This window comes from Falco biarmicus, chromosome 9, assembly GCF_023638135.1.
Source record: "Falco biarmicus isolate bFalBia1 chromosome 9, bFalBia1.pri, whole genome shotgun sequence".
Lineage (NCBI taxonomy): Eukaryota > Metazoa > Chordata > Aves > Falconiformes > Falconidae > Falco > Falco biarmicus.
Window position 1 is genome coordinate 21,277,689 of NC_079296.1, and position 17,726 is coordinate 21,295,414.

The 17,726-nt window shown below is 40.1% G+C and overlaps 1 protein-coding gene across 4 annotated transcripts in view; it reads left to right on the forward strand.

Moving 5' to 3' along the window:
- Positions 1–15,518, forward strand: part of CCDC186 (coiled-coil domain containing 186) — a 39,205-nt gene extending 23,687 nt beyond the window's left edge. For 3 of the 4 annotated variants that reach the window (XM_056351557.1, XM_056351558.1, XM_056351559.1), the window contains 11 exons: positions 111–230; positions 777–881; positions 1,224–1,322; positions 2,071–2,157; positions 2,948–3,090; positions 6,001–6,256; positions 6,934–7,123; positions 8,203–8,283; positions 9,325–9,535; positions 10,587–10,806; positions 11,503–15,518. In XM_056351557.1, the coding sequence (XP_056207532.1) occupies positions 111–230; positions 777–881; positions 1,224–1,322; positions 2,071–2,157; positions 2,948–3,090; positions 6,001–6,256; positions 6,934–7,123; positions 8,203–8,283; positions 9,325–9,535; positions 10,587–10,806; positions 11,503–11,586 (1,596 nt within the window). In that variant the 3' untranslated portion in view covers positions 11,587–15,518. Of the gene's footprint in view, positions 1–110; positions 231–776; positions 882–1,223; positions 1,323–2,070; positions 2,158–2,947; positions 3,091–6,000; positions 6,257–6,933; positions 7,124–8,202; positions 8,284–9,324; positions 9,894–10,043; positions 10,808–11,502 lie in introns of those variants that run through there. The other variant, XR_008823875.1, reaches the window with a different exon arrangement.
- The last annotated feature ends 2,208 nt before the right edge of the window (positions 15,519–17,726 follow it).

The following is a 17,726-nucleotide window of genomic DNA, read 5'->3' on the forward strand; positions in this document are numbered from 1 at the left end:
TCCAGACATTAAGGAATAAACCTTCTGCATTTGACACTTGAACAGCAGTCTTGTTGCAGAAGCACTGGATGATCTAAATTCATAAAATAAAAGTTACGAAATCTTCTTAGGACGGTGAAGCCACTCGACTCAACAGAGAAATAGAAAAATTGAAAGAAGAAATCAACTCTCATGTTATTAAAGTAAAATGGGCTCAGAACAAATTGAAAACAGAAGTGGATTCACACAAGGTTAGTGAAGTGGTACTGGTATCATGACATCAAAATGTAGTCAGAGGAATGTAGTTGCTATACTATTTATATATAGTATTAAAATCTGGTTCTGAAGTGTTCTTTGTTTAATTTGAATATACCTGCAGCAAAAGTCAGAATAGTGCTCTTAGAGATACTGAAGATACTGATACTGAAATGGAAATGTTGAAAGGATGTGAGGGGAGGATGTCTGGGGGGGATTCTGTTTTATCTGGTGAGAAACTTTATTTGTGTTTTTTGTGTGAATTAACTGTCGACTTTAGTTTTTATGTGATGGAGTTAAATCTATCATCTGAAAATGAGCATGGCACATAACCAAGAAATCCTTTTGTTGTGCTTTCCTTGTTGGTACAAACGAAATTGCATAAACAGTTGAATGGAAGCAAGAGGAAAAATAATGCTGATTTCTTTTTTTCATTAATTCTTTCCAGACTGAAATAGGAAAGTTTCCTAGTCATAAAAGTTTTTTTCCCAGATTAAGTTGGATAAATAGGTTTAACCCATTATTTATTACTGTCTTTGTAGGAAACCAAAGAACGCCTCAAAGATGCAATGACAAAATTAACTGAAGCAAAAGAAGAAGCGGACCAGATAAGGAAAAACTGCCAAGAAATGATAAAAACCTATCAAGTAGGCACATTTTCTTAGGAGGTGAAATTAGTGTTTAGCATCTGAGTCTTCTTTTTCCTCCCTTTCTATCTTAAGCTGTAGCAAGGAAGAATTAGCCTGTGAGAGCTACAAAACTGAGATGACTAGTCACTGATTTATTTATTTGGAAAATTGTTAAATAAAAGGGAAAACGTGTCTATTAGCATGCGGGGGATGTGTGTCTTTCTTGACATGTTCAGAATTATTAGATATGTACCTACAGCAAAGACTCAGTTATGTGAAAAGCTGTCTTCAGGCTCGTAAAACTAGAAAGGAGAGTGTAAAACTCTAAAACTCTGTTTACATTTCTTCAATTCCTTTTAGGAGTCAGAAGAAATTAAATCAAATGAATTGGATGCAAAACTCCGAGTAACTAAAGGAGAACTAGAGAAACAAATTCAGGAGAAGTCTGATCACCTAGAGGTAAATGCATGGTGTGTGGAGGCAACACAGTTGGCAACCTAATAGTTAAGAATGCCATGAGTTTTCAATTTTGAGAATCTTACTTTAAGCTGCTTACAATTTTTGCCAAACATTTTTCTTTGTGCCTAGTACTACATCCAAGGTATTTGCCTCCAGCCCTGCTTTTTGGAGGATGTTTTTAGCTATTACCTTGGATTCAGTTTTTAAAAACGAAGTTATGGGACAAGTGTGATATGATGAGAGTGAAATAACTGCTCTTTCATTTATAAACACGAAGTTGCTGTAATTTAGAGCACAAATTCAGACGATAGGCAGGCCTTTCTCTGACAAGTATTTTGCCAAGCTACATGGCAAGGAGAGACAGGGAGCAGTCTCTGTTCTGTGTAGAGATTCACTAGCCCAAAAGCTAAATTCTCTAATGATTTAATACCTGCTCACAGCTCCTGTGCCGTCTTCAGTTAACCAAGTGTCAGTTTGCCTGGAACTTTCCCCAGGGGCTGTTGCAGTGTAGATTTGTACACCTAAAACCAGAGTGCATAATCTCACTTTTGTTCTCAGTTCTTCTGAGAATAATGAAGCTTTTAGGCTTTGCTTTGCTTTTTGAATAAGTGAAACAAACCTCTAGGGTACCTGCCTTAAGCCTGCTCAGCTGTTGCGGTGGCCTGCATTGGCCTAGATGTTTTTTGACATCCCAGGGGATGCCACTGTCCATTTAGATTTCTCAAGAAGCTTCTCACTCTTTAAAAAGGTTCATCATGCGAAAATAAAAGAACTGGAAGACTTGAAGAGAACATTTAAAGAAGGCATGGATGAACTTCGAACACTGAGAACGAAGGTAATGTGTGCTGTGTTGGATTGCAGTGGAGGCTAAAGGCATGGTGTTGGGGTTTGGAACAAGACTGTATTCAATCTGTTAATTGTATTTTTACTTCTTTCGGAATACGAAGTGTGATTAGAGACTGGCTGGCGTGACACTAGAAGGGATAAGTAACTTGACTCTGGGTAGCCTTTCTTAGGAAGTTTCTGTTGATCCATAGTACAACGATGTTTTGTTTCATGGTATGCACCTCACTTTACTGAAAAGTTGAGAAACATTTTAGTAAATATCTTGTAAATTCAGTAATTTTAGAAGTATTTTTCATTTTCCAAACTTTTTCTACCTGTGAAACTAGTTTTGTAGGGTTCATACATGTGATCTCTGGTAAAGGAGTATATGTTAGCCATAACTTCTGAACGGTCTAATAGATTAGGATGCCAGTCCCTCTATCCAGAGCAGGATTTAACTCAATAGGACCTTAGAAAAAGGGAGGAAGACATAATAAGGGATTGACCTGGTAACTGGGGAAAGATAATGTCTTTGGATCCTGGTCCATTAGACTGGCAACTTTTTAAGTCTTTGGACAAAAGTAATATTAATCACGCTTGGTTGATAATTTTTTTCCTTTTTTTTATCTGTTTATTTTTCGTACTGTATTTGATCTGAAATACTTGGGATATTGTCTTAAGCTACTTGGAACTGCCAAAAATAACACAGGAGCTTTGTACAACGGTCCAGACGTTTGATCAGAATAATTTAGTTCTGAAGTTTCGGAGGATTAATAGTTTCCGTTTCTTTTTCTATTTAGGTGAAGTGTCTAGAGGATGAGCGTTTAAGAACAGAAGATGAATTATCCAAGTATAAAGAAATCATTAATAGACAGAAAACTGAAATTCAGAATTTGCTGGACAGAGTCAAAACTGTAGATTGTCTGCAGGATCAACATCAGAGGTACAGCTGTGCACTTTGAGGAATGATTTAAAAGATTAGCTGGCATGTGGAAAATTTTTCTTTATTGAAATTATTGATGCTTTAAAATGTATTGTAATCTGAAGAAACCCTGTCCTAACTTAAATGTGTTTCTAATCTAAATCAATATTGTTAGTACTGGAGATAACCTTGGTGGCTACTTATAAAACAAGGGGATTGAGGCTGATAAATGTAATTCAATGTCTTTCGTTATTAGAATAGGAAGTGCTTGCTTTCTGGCATACTTTATAGGAAATTACATCTTCTAGGTGTCTGTCCAGTGCTTATTTTATTGAAAGATTGGGGAAAAGCAACTAAACTGGAAAGACAGATTGCTTCAAAATTGCGAAGGATGAGTTAAAGCATTTAACAAAAAGGATTCAACATATCTGACATGCTGTATTCAGATGGTAGGGAGCAGTTGTATTTCTAATGGACTGGAATTAATTCTGCTGTGTCAAAGCTTGCTCATTTAAGAATGTGAGGGAAATAATCTCAGAAAATTAGGTTTGTGAGCACTTCAGAAGTGTCTGAGCATAGTCATGTTTCTATATGGTGCATATGGACTAGAATATACAAATGCTATCCATTTCACTGATCCATTAACCACCCACATGTCCCTTCTGTGCTTGTAAACAGTTCTTACTTAAAATTGAAAAATATTTTGGTGATTACATGCCTTCCTCAGGGTTTAAAGAATGAAGCATTTTCCATTTGCTCTGTGCTGGTCAGCTGTATTGGCACCGTGTCATCAGCCTTTCTAGGGAAACTGCGATATGTTAGACACAGCTGAAGCTTACGCTTTGATCAATAACAGTTATTTTTCACTTGGGATCTTGCCAAATGAGTTAAAATGACTGTGATGGCAGTGTGAAACTACAAATGTGTTTTTCCAGTTATCTTTTCCTCTCAGTAATTGAGACATGCTTAAATATGTGTCTCATTCCCATTCAATTTGGATAGACATTTTTTATTAAGTATCCTTCCCATACAACACTTATTATCCCTACATCAAGTTTCATATTGTCTTGTATTTCTCTTTTAGAATTACTTTAACATGTTTCCAGTACTCCTCAAAATGTTTGATAAAGCTGTGGAATCTCAACCAGAGATTTAAAACTTGAACCAGTAAATTCCCGTTATCTATGAAAGGGAAATCCTGGAATCTTGACCTCTCTTTTTTCCTATTGTTGTGTAGAATAAACAAACTTACTGCCTTTCATTTTCTTGGAAGCAAATGGAAGGAATTTCATCTTAATTCACACAACCTTTTGTGTTTTCTTTATGAGAAAAGAACAGAGGAAGGGAGAGGTTTCTTTAAGGAAAAGTTGGAATTGAGTTGTCCTTAAATATATAAAAAGCTATTATAAAGGGAATGTTTGGCTATCCTTGTTCACTGGAAGAAGGATAAAAATAGGGATTTTTGCAGGAGAGATGATTTTAGGTTGAATGCTGGTAAGAACTTTATGGTTGAGCTGGATACTGATTACCTTCAGTGTTGCCTGGTCTCCTTCATTGGAGTATTTTAAGGATAAAGCTAGCGGTCTTTTAGGATGGTCTGACTAGAGATTTCTGCTGTCATAATGAAACAACATATTTGGAAATGTGAAATACAAGCATAACCTTGTGGCGTAGGTTTTTAGATGGGAACTATAAGTGAGATATTTTGCATTGTAAATGGCTGAAAAAAATCAGTCTTAAGGCTTCTGAAAAGTGGAATTACCCTAAAAAAGTCTGTAAAGGCAGGATGCTATATATTTGATGTTATATTCTAGTAATGCAATGCTAGCTAACTTCTGTTGTTGTTAACCACATGAACTTCTCATTTTGGTAGCTGGAAGCATATAACTTCCAGTTCTAGTAGAATTCAGTTACTCAGTTTTGCAAAATTACAGTTTTCAGAGTTATTAATAATTTGGGTTGCCTGAGCCCCACCTCTGCTTGAAGAAACACGTTGATACAGGTTTGTTGATTTAAAGTGAATTGAGCCACCTGGTAATTATACTGTCTGATAGGGAGTTAAATGGGATGTGTGCCCTTGCTTTGTATAACTTTAATTTTATTTTAAAATTCAAATATATATGCTCTCAGTGAGAGAGTTGGGGTTTTCTGCAGGTGTCGGAAGGTAAGGTTTTAAAAGGGTGTAGAAAATCCTATGATTGAAGAACTAAGGAAATAATAATGCAGGAGCAAATAAGAGGAGGACATTTTTAGTCTGTAACTTTTTAAACAGCTATTTAGTTTTGGAATTACTTTGAATCACTTTCTTAGAATGTTGATCACAACTGAAGATACAGCCTTCTCAAATGGATTGCAAGTGGTAAATCAAAAGTCTGCAAATGTGAGTGCTTCGGTAGAAACAAGAACTTGTTTTAAGGAGAATTGGGGGAGGGAGGGATAGTAGAGTAAGACAGGTCCTTTGAACTGGAGCTGCACTGCGCAGATAAGGGTGTTTGAGAAGTCACCATACTGCTGTCCTGGAGAAGCTCAAAACCTGGAGTATTTCTGCGTCTCTTAAAGATAAATCCTTTCACAGAACGACAACCTTTGGGCTTGCAGACCTTCCTCTTATCTACGGGATCTGGTTTTGAGGGTTTTGTTTATACAGAAGCTCGTGAAGTTGAATACAGAGAGATGGTCTTCCTTGAAGAAGCTAATGGCTGCATGTCCTTCTCTAGGGTACAGATATCCGTCACTTCAGCACTGCAACATGTCATGAAATGGAATCTGCAAACTCCCATGGCATTTAAAATGATCCAGTGACTAACAGATGCCCCAGGGTCATTAATTGTTCCTCTGCCTGTTTGGTCCTGTCCTGAATGCTTTTATTTCAGTAAGATTTCATATCTGTAATCTCAGGTTATCCCTAACAAGATACAATTGTTTTGACAGAGATGAACAAGAAATCAGTGCTTTAAAGGAAGAAGTAGATGGTTTCAATTCTCTGGTTGCTGATCTTCAGAAGGACATTGAAGGTAGCCGGAAAAGAGAATCTGAGCTGTTGATATTCACTGAAAAATTAACCAGTAAGAATGCACAGCTTCAGTCTGAGAACAATTCCTTACAGACCCAGTTGGATAAGCTTTTTTACAGTGAAAGAGAGCTGCAGAATCAGCTGGAATGTGTTCAACGGAGTAAAGATGATCTGGTGAGTAGTGTGCATAGTGTTCTTTGCACTAGTAAGATGTCTGGTACTGACAAAGATGTGGCACATTAATTCCACCTTGTGTCTTTACTTACTTGACTGCAGTTTCTTATTGAGTTTGCCAGTTTGATCGGATAATAGCAGCGGGATGTGAACATGTCACATTTCTAAGGCGCAAGAAATCCTGAGGCACGCTGCCCTGGAATGGGAGAGTATTACTGTTTTGCTCTTCCTGCCTTTCTGGGAATACAGAGTTGTCCTCTGTGCAACTGTCATTGAAACAATCAAAAGGTTGTAATTTGGCTGTGAAATTTATTACTGTAAACTGTCTCTTAGATCCTGTTTGTACTATGAGATAAATGTAATTTTTAATAAACTTAGTGTGTCATGGAAGGTAATACGACTGCACTGTACAGCTCTGTATGGCTCTGCTGTATCATGTAGATGTTCTGGAGGTAGTTCAGGAGTCTTACTGCAGCATTGCATTGTGCCGCATACTCATTTGCAGTGGTAATATTTAGTCTTAACGTAATGTAAAATGTGAATGATTCTTAGGTTAAAAGCTCGGGGATTTTAACTTACTAGCAGTTAAGTTATGGAAAAGTTAGGGCTGTTGAGCATATTTTATCGTCAGGCTGAAGTTTTTTTCAATGTGACTGAAAATAAGACTGCAATTTCAGGCCACCAAGTTACAGAAGGAGGAAGATCAGCGAAAGCTAGAGGTCGAGACGCTACAGGCTCAGCTAGCTTCAGAGCAGAAAGAATTGACAGCGCTGAAGACCCATGTGGATGAACTGAAAGATGAACTGGCTACCCAGAAGCGCAAGCATGCAGCAAACCTGAAGGATCTCACAAAACAACTTCAGCTAGGTTGAAATTATTTTCCGATATAATGAGTCAGCCCCATCTGTAAGCCCCCTCACAGTGTCTGGTAGAGACTGAGGTCCTGTCTGCGTATGTGCACTGTTTGAATGTAGCCCTTCAAACTCTCCCTGCCCCTAAAGACACAGCATGAGTGAGCAAGTTAGATCTTGTGGAAGCTGCAGTTACAGGAAACAGGCCTTACTTAGTGTCAATTTTCAGTTTTAAATACAACTTTTGAAATGAGCTTAGACATAAAATGAAAGATTTGTTTCAAAAGAGCTTGGTCTGTTATCATATACGTGACTGCTGAAGTGACACTGTAGGTATATATGGATCCTAATCTGTGTAGGAGTATATTCAAAAGTTGCCAGAAGTTTCCTAGTTGCTGACTGTATCAGGAATTGCTGGTGTCCGTTATTTTTTAGTATATTAAACAGAGAGCTTCATTTTTTAGATATGGAGAGACTGATGACTAATCTTGTCAGCAAATAGAAATCATTAAACATCTAATAATGCCTGTGCTCTGAATGCAAATAGAATGTAATCAAATCGGTCTGAAATGTATTTGAAAGAAGGCACCCTGTTGGCATTGTGCAAGACAAGTTCCCTGTCTCTCTTTGTGCATACATGAACGGCTGTGCGCTTTCCCTACGGAATGAGTGGTGCTTCTGGCACACATACTACACACAGCTCCCAGCGGTGATACAGTTGGAGATCTTGGAACAGAGTTGCCATTCTGTCATTCAGTAGTTATTTACATTGCAGTCTTAATCAAAAGTAAAATCAAATTTAAGTCTTACTGTTCTCAGTTAATCCTATGTATGACATTACCTCCTTCAACTGGCAACTGCTGCAGGGTGTAGGGATCACGGTGGACATTACATCCAGGTATTTCTTGGCTGGGAGCAGGGAGAGGAGGGGGCTATTCGTTTTTGGAGTTTAAGTTGTTACCGTTATCTTCCAGTGGTCAAGCCATGTTAAATCAGTGCGGGTCAGAGAGGATTAGGGGTTTTGTATGTGTTGTAACACTATGATTTTTGGGTTTTAATCTGCTGTTGGTAACCATCATTTTGTTATACTTTTAGCACGGAGGAAATTGGATCAGATGGAAAATGGTAATTATGACAAAGAAGTCAGCAGCATGGGGAGCCGTTCCAGTTCATCAGGTAATATAGCACATAGCAGGGCTGCCAAAACAATCCTTCGATCTTAGAAAGGTTGCCATGGTGTGCTGCTGTGAGGCTTCCTCTTACTGTGGCTTGTGCATATGCACTGTGTGGGCAACCTCCCGTTAAGGCTGACAAAATAGCCTTTCAGCACCAAAATGCACTGGGCTGAATGCAGTTGTAGATGCTTGTTTGTATTATGAGATTAATGTTTATAATGTTTATATATTTTGGTTCTTTTTAAATGGCTACCTCTTTTATTTTGTTGCTTTTTTTGTTTGGAGGTAGTTCAGAAGACTCAGTTTTATAGAGGACCCTCTTAAGGGCTGCCAGAGGCAAAACAGAAATGAGCCGTGGCTTCCAACATTGTTTAATTGCACTATTGACAGTTGCAACTGTGTAAATGATAAATCAATTAGCATGTTTAGAAGCATCAGTGTATTTGTGTAAAATTCATTACTTTCTATCCGTTTAGAAGTGGTTATCTTTAGCACTGAAAACATCTGTTTCCTTCCTCAGTATCTTCAGGTTTTGAGTTGGGTTAGTGCCATCAGTGTCCTGTAATCTCACTGTATGAGAAAGATAAATACTGAGAAGAACAGAAAGAAAAGAAAATACTTCCAGCTCTAAGTGATCAGGGCTGTGGAGTGTTTATACATAGGGCTTTTTTCAGTCTGTACCATTTTCATGTGTTGTAATGTTAGTGGACTCCCAAAACAGGTATGTTTAAAATCAGCTCAGTCTCGTACAAGTTAATATTAATGAACGTGAAGGTCCTTCTGCAGGAATAAGCATTACTGAAGCAAGCACACTTAGGCTCAAGGAACTATGCTAGAGGACTACATTGCTGTCTCGCCATGTGTCATTCAAATGGCATAAAATTATTTATATAAAAGCCTGCTAACATACAAGAGAAACTGACGCTCTGAAGAAAATATCCTAAGCTCCTGAAATGTAATGAATGCATGCACTGTGTTAGTGGAGACATTTTACCTGGTATAAAAGCAAAAAGAGCTTTTACAAATATGGATATATTGGCAGGGTCCCTTAATGCGCGCAGCAGCAATGAGGATCGGTCACCTGAGAATACTGGATCTTCTGTTGCTGTGGATAGCTTCCCAGAGGTCGACAAGTCTGTCTTGGTTGAAAGAATACTAAGGCTACAGAAGGCACATGCTCGAAAAAATGAAAAGATGGAGTTTATGGAGGATCACATTAAACAACTGGTGGAGGAAATCAGGAAAAAAACAAAGTAGGTTCTGAGTTCTGTTTGTACTGATTTTCAGTGTCGAGCGGGTGCACAAGACCAGTATTCCGGATTTTATTAAGACAAGTAATGGTCTAAATGAAAATATTTAAAACAAAAAATACCGCAGTGACAATAGATCTCAAAGGTATGATTGGTCTTGGAGTTTTTTTATTTCCTTATCTTCCCCAGCAGTTACAATAATTGCAGAGTTGTTTATTACTAAAATTTTTCAGGAGAAGTAGATCGGTGCAAGTGTGTTTTTCATAGCAAAATGGTCACCAGGTGGCTGATTTGAGGTGGACTGCTGCCACTGGCTAACAGAACACGCCATTCTCTTCATGTGCTTAAAAGAGTGCTGATTGTAAGTATTTGTTTTGGAAGGAGAATCTACAGAATTCCAGATGGTAGTTTGGCATGCTTGTCAGACAAACAGTGTACCTGAGCCAGAGATGGTCAGCATTTAATGTGTGAGCAGGGAAGGTTCCGCTTACATGGAAATCTCATCTTGCAGGATGATGTCTGGAACTTCAGTTAGGAGGGGAAGAAGTCGTGGCATATACCTTCCCTGGAAAATACAGTTGTCTGTTAAGTATAGCTCTTGCTTAATGAGTGTATACATCTGTGTCCATCTGATACTGTCTCATAGAACATGAAAACAGCTTGTGAAGACTATTGAGCAAAGACTTTGTAATTTTTGTTTCATCTGTAGGAAGCTTAAGATTCTCTGTCGGGAGTCTTTCAGCAAAGAAAAGTAGAGGCATTTTTTTTAAGTACCTTTCTTGCTCCAGTAGCAATATTACTTTCTCAAAATAATTGTTAATATGTAAACCTTGCACATTGTGGTGACTCAGCTTGCCAGCATCTCCTACAGCACTTCTGGTATGCCAGGTTTTCCTCTAACCTAGAAATTGCAGGAGTTGATTTTTACTGCCTTTTCAGTAACACAGTACTGCTTGAAAATAAAATCATAGTCTTATGTTAGGGATCTGAAGTTACTTCAATGTCTGACTTTTCACTGCCTTGTAATGCCATGTTTTTAATTTCCTCCCCCCAGAATTATTCAGAGTTACATTTTGCGGGAAGAAGCTGGAACACTATCATCAGAGGCCTCTGACTTCAACAAAGTACACTTGAGTAGACGGGGTGGGATTATGGCATCTCTGTATACATCTCATCCCGCAGATAGTGGTCTCACATTGGAGCTCTCCTTAGAGATAAACAGGAAGCTACAGGCTGTGTTAGAAGATACATTACTGAAAAATATTACGTTGAAAGTGAGTAGTTATGCCAGTTCTTCCACATGCTCTTGTGGTTCTGAGGTACTGCCTTCAAAGAGACGTACGCTGTTAAAAGAACAAAGCTTTTCAGAAGTCAGCTCATTGTGAATTGGTGCCACTGATGGCATTGGGTTAATGAGAGTTATGTAACATGATTGATGCTAAACCTCTGTTTTGGGACCCTTGTATGCTGCACTAACAGGCTGCTTGTGCGTTCCGTGGGGAAGGGCCTCCCCACACTCTCCCCCAGTCACGTGGAGCTGGGAGCATGGGCTCTGTGTGCCTGGCCCTGTGCCAGCCACTGGGTACCCCGTTGAGCCACTGGGGCAACATGTCTGCTGCAAGGGAAAGATGGCAGGCTGGAAAATGCTGTGCAGGCTGCCCGCTGGACTGCGGTGTCCTGCAGAATTTGGAGCTCTCTTCCTGTAATTATCATTCCCCTTGAACATTATACTTTCTAGACAGCCTGTAGAATATTAGTAACTGCAAAAAAAAAGACTTGTTGAGAGCTTTACATCCTTTATTTAAATGAGCTTGGTTTTCTTCAGCTCTGTCTAATCATTTGCTCTTGTTCTGGATACTTGAAAGTATCAACCTGCTGACATAAACAGTTATTCTAACGTATTCATGTATTTTGTGCTGATTGACTCATTTTCCCTGTATAACTTACCCTATACTTCTTCCCCCCCAAAGGAAAACCTTCAAACTCTAGGAACAGAAATAGAACGGCTTATTAAACACAAGCATGAACTGGAACAGAGAATAAAGCAGACGTAACAAACTTTTATGGAATAACCAACGTGAAGATGCAGAAAAGGCAGGTGCTACAGACCAATGTTTTTTACATTTTTCCTGAAATTTGATTGCCTGCCAGCACAAGCATCTGGTATTTCGCAAATACAGCCCGTAACCATACAGGCTTACTCGTTTGAGAGATCTACAGGGTTTGGCATCAGCGTGGTTCTGTCTACCCAATACCAGCCTGAGGTGTTGCTGAATTCTGCTACACACTACATTTATCTAAAACTTTTATTTGAAATGACATACAGATGGTTTGCAATGCGTACTATGTTTTAAGTGAGTTGCAGTGAGATTTCAATTTCTGCACTGTGTAATTAATCAGTCTCTTAACGATGGAGCTTGAAAAAATCAATAAATTATATTTTAGTTGCTGTTGAACATATCCAGTGTTACTGAGCTTTAAGGCCTTTCAGACATTACTTCCTTTCTTGCATATTATTTCTGATCTTTAGGTTGATTAAGCATTTTTGACACATGCATGGAAAATGCTTTGTCACGAAATTTTGATTTTAAAGTGGTGGCCATGATACTGTGTATTTTCTGCTTAGATTAACATTCAACTGGTCAGTTTCTTTATTCAAAAGAAGTGAAACAGTAAAACTAAGAGATTAAGAAGCTCTCAGAGTCAATTGTTGAGTATGTGTACTTCAAACAAATGTCAATTCAACAAATCTTGTAAACCCTTGATCTTTAGGTATATGGATCTAAAGAAGTGTGATATCAGATAATTGTTTAATAAAGTTCTTTGGCCTTCTGCGTAACTTCACAGCATTTAAAAAGTAGGAGTTTTAACTGCCTGTTGTTAACGTATGTACAGGTAGACATCATGACTGCATCTGTTTGCAAAGACAAATGGAAGCTAACTAAATCTTTTTCATTAACTGTCTCTAGATTAGCCAGTGAAAGTAATGGTAAGAAATGGGAAATACATCTAAATGGGATTTTAATCTATCGGTTGGACTGAGAAAGTGGCACAGAAATCTGTGTGACTCCTTAATTTAACTGAAGAATTAGTTGGTCAAAATGACACGAACTGAGAACTGTTAGTCTTTCAGTGGCTGAGAGGGTAATGGAGGAAGAGGATCAAGGTGACAAGGTACTGGTTAGTCACAATGTCATCTTCACACTTAATTCTAGGATAAGTAATTTACAGGATCTGAAATCTCTATTCCAGCAGTAAATGCATAAATTTCTGTATTTATTGCCTTTTGACCAAAATTAATTGACCGGATCACAATGTAAATACATACTTGGGGTTTTTATTAAATACTTGAAATTCCTATTATCATGAAAAAAGATTCAGTGTACAATTATGATAGCAATGCTTTAGCTATTTTAATTAGAAAGTATACCTGGGGGGAGGAGAGGGAGGGGGACAGGTAACCTGTCTTCCTGCAGGCACCATTTGCATCATACGCAAAGCAAGGGGCCTGAATCCAGCAGCACACAGGAGGATAATTCATCAAAGCATATAGGTGACTTAAGGGTGTACACTCCATTTTTCAGAGGCCGCTGGGTCACTTGAGCTTTGTAATGAACCAAATGGAGCAAAAGAGCCTGATTTGGTTTGAGTAGTTTGATTCAAGACAGTAAGACTTCCTTTTTACTTTAGAGATGGGCATCTCTGAAAGTCCTTGTGGGATCAAGACCTGGTTTGTGGTCCAGAGAGCTTCAAGAGGCAGGTCCCTTCAGTGTCAAAATATTTCTTTAGGAAGGGGGGGAAAAAACAAATTGTTTAAAACCTGACTGAGCATTGTAGATACTGTGAGCCTTTACTCTGGGTGGGGTTTTATACATATATTTTTCTAATTCCTAAGAGCAATGAAGTGTTAGGGAATTTGGACCAGTCCAGTCATGAGACTACCTCTGCTTTACTGTTGTGTAAGTGATGTGAAGAGGAAAATACCTGGCTCTGCTGAAACAGATTTGTCACCACCTTCCAGGAAGTGAACGGGCAGTTGTTCGTGACTGAACTAGGCCTTCTGCTGAAAGGAAGTATTTAGAACAATTTGCATGTCGAAACATAGCTTAGCTCTTGTACATTTGTGTTTTCAAGATCTGGATATTTTCAAGCATTCAGCTGAATAACTCCAGTATTTTAGATACTATGTTAATATTGTAATCATTTAATGTATGTTCTCCAGGTGTACAATGTGGATGAAGGGGAGGTGTGATGCAGATGGAATAAGTGCAATGACATTGTGAAAATTCTTATTTCTTTTTGGCATGGTTGTTTCTCCTTTTAAGTTACTTGAGAAACCCAGTTAGCTGTCTCCCAGCCCTGCTGGAAATGCTGCTTTCTCTCTGTCGCACTAGTAACTTCTCACACATTTTTTTTTTTTTTTGTCTTGGTTATGGAGACACACAAAGCAGCCAAAATATCACATTATTTTTTGTGCACGGTATTTTCATGGACCAAAGTAATTTTCTGTAGGCATTATTTTAAACATACCTATTCGAGATGGAAATTTCATTCTAGCTTGTGCATTGGCAAATGACATGCTATCTGGTAAGCCCAGAATGTGATGAATATGTGACAGGGTCAGCCAGCAGCTTTGCTTAACAAAGTTGCTCGTTTCTGAGAGGCGGTGGTGTGGTGTATTAGGTGTAAAAATGTTGCTGACAGTCCACCTGTCTGTTGTTTCCGTGGAGTAGATTGTCAGGAGTGTTATAATGTTGGTGCACGTAAGAACGCTTCCTGTGAGAAGGTGTGTTGCTGTGGGGTGGCTCACACGGGTGAGCACCAGCGGGTGCAGGGTGGGTGTGAGGCTTGCATAGCAATCACATTTCACTTACCCTTGTTTTGGAAACTTTATATTATGAACCCGTGATTGAAAACTGACCTCAGATAAACTGAACTGTAGAGATAAACTGATAAACTAATTTTGAAGGCAGCCTGGAGCAGTTAGCTACGTACCTGACATTGAAATTCAGTGTCCATTAGACATGTAATTGCCACAGGCTGCTTTGGAAAATTCCAAGCTTGTAGTTGGTTGTGTCCTACAGGCTTAAACATCTGTTTCTTAAATACTCAGGGTGCTCTCTTAATTCAAACATCGCGTCCGGATGTTGTTAGAGGCCCTGCAGGAGAACTGTCTATGCTTTTCCACCCTCCATAAAATCCAGCACTGTCATTGTCTGAAGCCAGACCCTCTGAAATGAAGAATGCCATTTTATGCTATAGAAATTACTGGCTTTCTGCCACATGGACTTGTGCAATATTTTCAATTCTAGTCTCCAGAAAACACTGGAGACTGATTTGTTCCCTAAGTATGTTCTCCTCATTTCACTTGTTGCTGGCAACACCTGCAGTTATCTCCAGCTAAGAAACCTGAAGTCACTCTCTGGAAATATTTTTCGTGACAATATTTTGGTTCATAACTCGAAAAATTAAAAGAAATCAGATCTCTGGCTCCCACTGAACCGAGTGTAACGCTGAGTTCCTGCGTGCGGTAGAGACTCTACTCTAGGAAGGGGTTCAGAGAACAAGGCCGGTCGGGATGGGCTGTCACCTGCTGCCCAAGGGACACAGCTGCAGTGGTGACTGTCAGCAGTAGGTGGCACTGGAAATCAGATTTACCAGGTCTCAATCAGATTTACCAGGTCTCAATCAGATTTACCAGGTCTCCGCAACGACCTGAAACCTGTCGGAGGGCAGACGGCTGCGTTGCAGGTGAGCTGGGTGGTATCCTGAGCTCTTCCAAGGTGGATGGGGGTTTCCTTCCCATTTTTATGTTCTAACTGCAACTATGTTGAATCTTCCGATCTATGTATGTTGTCTGAATATACACAGAATGTCTATTGATTTAATTTTGTAGATACCTGTTTCTGTATAAAGTTTTTGAAGATATCACTATACCTTATGTATATATTGTACTTTGAAATAATAAACATACAAATGTATGGAAGCCTGGTTGGTGTCTGTGGTTTGTACCGTTGCTTGGTTAGTGCTGCCTGACTCTGGATTGTGCTGACAGCCCTCGGTGAAGGCCTGTGGTGGTGGCAGCAGGGTGCCGCGTGTTGAGTGGTCATCTTTGGCGAGTGCAGTGGGAGCCGCCTCTTGTCACAGTGTGGAAACTAACTCAAGGTGCTTGTAAGCCAGTACTCTGGGCTAAAAGCAGCTTCATTGCCAGCAAACTGTTCTTGCCAGTCGGGATGCTGGGAGGGCGCCGTAAAAGCCCCTTGGTGTTTCTCCTCACGCAGATGTAACTGTAGCAATGATCTGCCCTTGGAGGCCCTGTTCCTACCCGCAGCTTGGCCGGGCAGTGCTTGCTGCCAGCCCGAGCTGTTCTGTTGCGCTGTCTGAAGAGGAGGTGGCAGTGCCCCGTACCTCTGTACCGCCACTCGGGGTGAACAGCAAAACCAGGGAAAACAGGGCTGCGCACCTCTCGTACTGTACTTCATCCCCTGGAAACTGGGGGGAGACTTCCCATTCGTAAAGATGGGCGATGGGGGTGCTGCTATCAAGTACTGCTGTGAGCTGCCGCTGTTCCCGGTAAGCGGCCTTGATGCTGGAGTCTTCCTTTTTTCCCTTGTGTTACGTGAATTTGACAGTCCCACGCTCCCTTGTAGCAAGGGCTGGTTCCCTTGGCCACAGCTCCACGTTTGGGATGCTGCTGCTCCGGTTTGTTTATTCCCGTGCAGAGATCTAATGTAGTTTGATTTTTAGCCATGATAGTATTGCTTTAAAAAAATAAGTGATGCTGTCAGGTTACTGGCTGTTCATTGTGGCTGGGAATCGGATTTGTATGGGTTGTCCTGCCCTTGTGAGCTGATTGTATGGAGGCAGAAAAAGGAATACCGTGAAGGGCATAATTTATCAAGTTTATTCTAGTGTCTCCCAGAGTACCTTAAGTGAGAGAAGGAGGTGTCGTATTTTCTGTTGAAATTTAATGGCAAATGACTACTAGCTTTACAAACTCAGGGTGAGGGCGCCCAGCAAGTTTTCTGGTTCCTGTTACCTGTGTGAGCCTTGGCTGGAATTGTTTGGTAGTTCAACACTTTTCTTCCAGCCTTTTTCACTGATAGCAGATACAGCTCTCGGTGATAACGTAACCGAAAATCAAGACTGATTTGTGCTCCCTGATGCTTAGCACTGCTGTTTGGAAACAACAGCCTGAAACTGCACTTCCTCAAATACTAATTTTGGCTGTGGTGGTAGTTGCAATTACCTGTTGAGCAAATGACTTCTCACCCCAGTTTTTTTACGGATCGGTCTGTATTTCAGGCTGACAGCACAACTGCGTGTACAGCAGAAGGGTTCTCACGGCGTGTTAGTGTTACGTGTTCAGTCCTGAAGGCAGGCTGATACTGCAGCTATTGGGTAATAAATATACAACCCAACGCCAGCAGTTTAGTTGATGAGCTGACTGCAAAAGAGCAAACCAGAGCTGCTGGTTTCCTCTCCCTCCCCGCTCTATTTTAAGGATATTTTTTTTAATAGAGGTATGGTTGGGGGTTTGTTGTTGCAGTTGTTTTTAGGCTCTTTTGCATTAAAACACAGTGGGTCTGTGCCAGATTTTGCAAGATTTTTGCATGCATAAATGTAACTGTCGCAGTAGAAGAGTGCTGCTGAACTAGTTGTTCCTATCTAATGTGTATAAATATGCTGTTAGCGGTGTTTGTTGCTGTTCTGCTCCGGTGGTTTCCCCCTAGTCAAGAAATCCTCCGGCCTTCAGGTTTTAAAGGGCTTTTCACCACGTTCAGCTGCACACTGATCTCAGGGGGGCTGTTCTAATGCCTCAAGTGAAGCACCTTGCTGACTAAAAGGCTGAATCCATTCTGGTCTGAATGCCTGTGGGCTTCTTAAGAAATGTCTATTTACAAATAATCCCATGTGTGTGGAATAAGGAAAAGCAGCAGATGAAAGCACGAAGAAGCCTGCGAGCTTAACCAAAACGCTGGTGTTTGACACAAAGTAGGTGAGCAGAGCCTAGCAGGCACGGCTGTTCCCTTCGGAGTGCCTGGCGAGCCTTTAAATGCTGCCCTGGGCCATCCAACTTGGAGTTCTTCAGGAACTGGTGCTGCCTTTGAAGACGGAGGTGGCTTCAAGCAAGTACAAATTCAGGGCAATGTTTTTTCAACCTGTGGTCTGCAGCCAGGCAGAAGGGTTTGTG